Raw genomic sequence first — 2500 nt, forward strand, 5'->3', positions numbered from 1 at the left:
GATTGTCACATCCAGAAGGATGTGAAACTTGTCCTCTACATTTGACCCATCCCTAAGGGAGAGGTGGGCAGCAGCGGTAGGCAGCAGCGGTGCTGCAGCCAGGAATCAGTGAGTGATTTAACCCCCCAAGTCCTACCCCGAATCCTAAGTGGCAAGCAGGGAGGCAATGGGTATAGTCTTTGGTATGAGCTGGCCGGGGATCGGACCCACAACCTCCCAGTCTCAGGGTAGAAACTCTACACTCTACTAGACCACTGAGCTGGAGAGTTACACACCTGTTTGTGTGTTCACGTATCAGAAGACTCAGTAGCTGTTTGGGTAATGAGAAGGAGAGCGGCGTTTCCCACATCTGCTCCCGGACCAGTAGCCACCTCTGGTCCTCTGTCTTGAACCTGTATAGCTTGGACACCTGAGAGCACAATACTGCTTGCATTCACGCACACACACACACACACACACACACACACACACACACACACACACACACGCACACACGCACACACGCAGGCACAGAGTAGGTGGTGGTGTCATGTGAAGGTGTAGAGACACAGTTCCACAACTACTGAAACATGAGACCCACCAGCTCTCATCATGGGGCTGTTTTCCGTCTCGTGGACGGAGGCGTGGACGCTGTCACACAGCACCGGACACTGGAGGACAGGAAGGAGGCAGGACATGAAACCATAGTCAGGCTATCAAAGCTTTCATGCATCAGTGTTTCCACCAGACGGAGGAAGCTTTTGCTCCCCTGCCCCCGGCCCTACCTCCCCACCCCTACCTCATCCTCAGGAGGAGTTTTGCTGTTGCACTCTCCCTCCACCTGCAGGCCGGACAGCTTCAGCTCATCCACTGCATTGCCTCTGTCCATCCCCCTGGTAAAAGCAAAAGAAGTAAAGGATGGACTTTTTCTCATTCCCGGGTAAATTCACTGACAGGCTGGACATGTGTATCATTGTCAGTAAGCAAAGTGACATGAAATGGTACCGCTAGGAGGATATGTCTTTATGACAATTTTCAAAAGAACCAAGAAAACCCCTTTTTTATTTAAAATATTTTTGATCAAATTTTCTTTTTAGGTTCAATTCTGAAACTGACAAAACTGAACTTGCTTACTAAGCTAATTTAAAACAGATTAACTAAGCTACTGATGTCAACTATTGCAAGAGCGTGGTTCAAGCCGGTTTAATGGGATATTGTGCACTGACACAGAGAATCAAAGCAAAACTTTAAATGATACACTGGCACCACCCTGCACCTGTAGGAGAGACTTTTAAGTAAAACTTCACTTACCATACAAACACTCAGCTGAGGGCAGCGTGCCAGCCGACACACCTACTGACACTTTCTCTCCTCTATCCATTATCCATTGTGCCGCTCCATTCCCTGCTCCCCATCTATATTGCTGGCCCTCTCTTTCTCCCCCTTCAGATCTGCTATCTGTCTTGCTGGCGACGTTGTGACAGAGAACCAGGAAAATGTAGTCACTCTCTATTTTTCAGCCACGCCCACCTCTTCTCACTTCCTCGTGCAGCTGAGGGTAACTAAGCAACACTCAACAAGACAGGCGAAGAATCAAAGAGGTGGATATTTACCACGTCTCTACCACACGCTGCAAGTCTTTTTTTTTCCTGGTGTAAAATCCCCCCACAGAAAAAACTTTCAGCAACATCCTGGATGTGGCTTTGTCAGTTCTGTGGTAGTGGAGTGTTGATTGCAAGGAGTGCTTGTGGCTCATAAAGTGAACATAAGGGGCCAAAGGTCAATTCAAAGGATTACAAGGCTCACGTAGACACGTCACGTAAACATTCTTGCTTCAGCGATAAAGGAACGTTTACCTGAGGCTCAGGGAGATATGAGGCTCTTTGGACTTGATCAGGTCTCTGATGGAGATGGCGTTGAAATGCAGGAAACTCCTCTGAAAGATAGGCAATATTTTAATAAAGAGGGATTATCTCATTTTAAACTGTCACATTTTAATGTTGTGATGATACAAAATGGTAGGTAATCGAAAAGTACGTGGAAAGATTTGTCGAAAAGAGCTTTTTCTTGCACTAATGGACAACAGCTAACTGGAATGTGTGAAAGCTAGCTGCTGCTAACTGAATTAGCATCTGCTGAGCTAACCAAGTTTTAAGACTTGTGTGATTTATTTACGTACTAAGACATGGGAAGTCTATTTGGCTGTGACTTTGGTTACGCTCAAGGAAAATATCATGTTTCATAAAGTATCAAGCAAACACGAAGGTTAGCTTCAAAATAAAAACACAAGTATCCTGGTTTGGTCTTCTGAAGGAGTAGGAGAAAATGAATTAGGCTAAACAGAGTATGTTTACAGTACATAACACATAGGTAGTAGAAGAAACAGAGTTTTTTATTTGTGTTTTTCTTTTCACAAAACACACCACATCAAATAAAACAAACACACCTAAATAATGCAGGGAGGATTTTAGGTTTTACTGTCATCTGGCCAAGTTGTAATTGTTCTTGTAGGTCAGCTTTG

General features: G+C 45.1%; 1 protein-coding gene across 9 annotated transcripts in view; it reads right to left on the bottom strand.

Moving 5' to 3' along the window:
* Positions 1–2500, bottom strand: part of LOC142894140 (type II inositol 3,4-bisphosphate 4-phosphatase-like) — a 9494-nt gene that overhangs the window by 4742 nt on the left and 2252 nt on the right. For 4 of the 9 annotated variants that reach the window (XM_076035316.1, XM_076035312.1, XM_076035311.1 and 1 more), the window contains exons 2-5: positions 1836–1915; positions 779–872; positions 581–650; positions 276–426 (exon numbers count right to left, since the gene is read on the bottom strand). In XM_076035316.1, coding sequence (XP_075891431.1) covers positions 276–426; positions 581–650; positions 779–872; positions 1836–1915 — 395 coding nt within the window. Of the gene's footprint in view, positions 1–275; positions 427–580; positions 651–778; positions 873–1290; positions 1741–1835; positions 1916–2500 lie in introns of those variants that run through there. The other 5 variants (XM_076035320.1, XM_076035313.1, XM_076035315.1 and 2 more) reach the window with 3 other exon arrangements.

Source organism: Nelusetta ayraudi, unplaced genomic scaffold (genome assembly GCF_046127955.1).
Source record: "Nelusetta ayraudi isolate G7.1 ecotype Tasmania unplaced genomic scaffold, CSIRO-AGI_Nayr_v1 ptg000042l, whole genome shotgun sequence".
NCBI classification, from domain to species: Eukaryota; Metazoa; Chordata; class Actinopteri; order Tetraodontiformes; family Monacanthidae; genus Nelusetta; species Nelusetta ayraudi.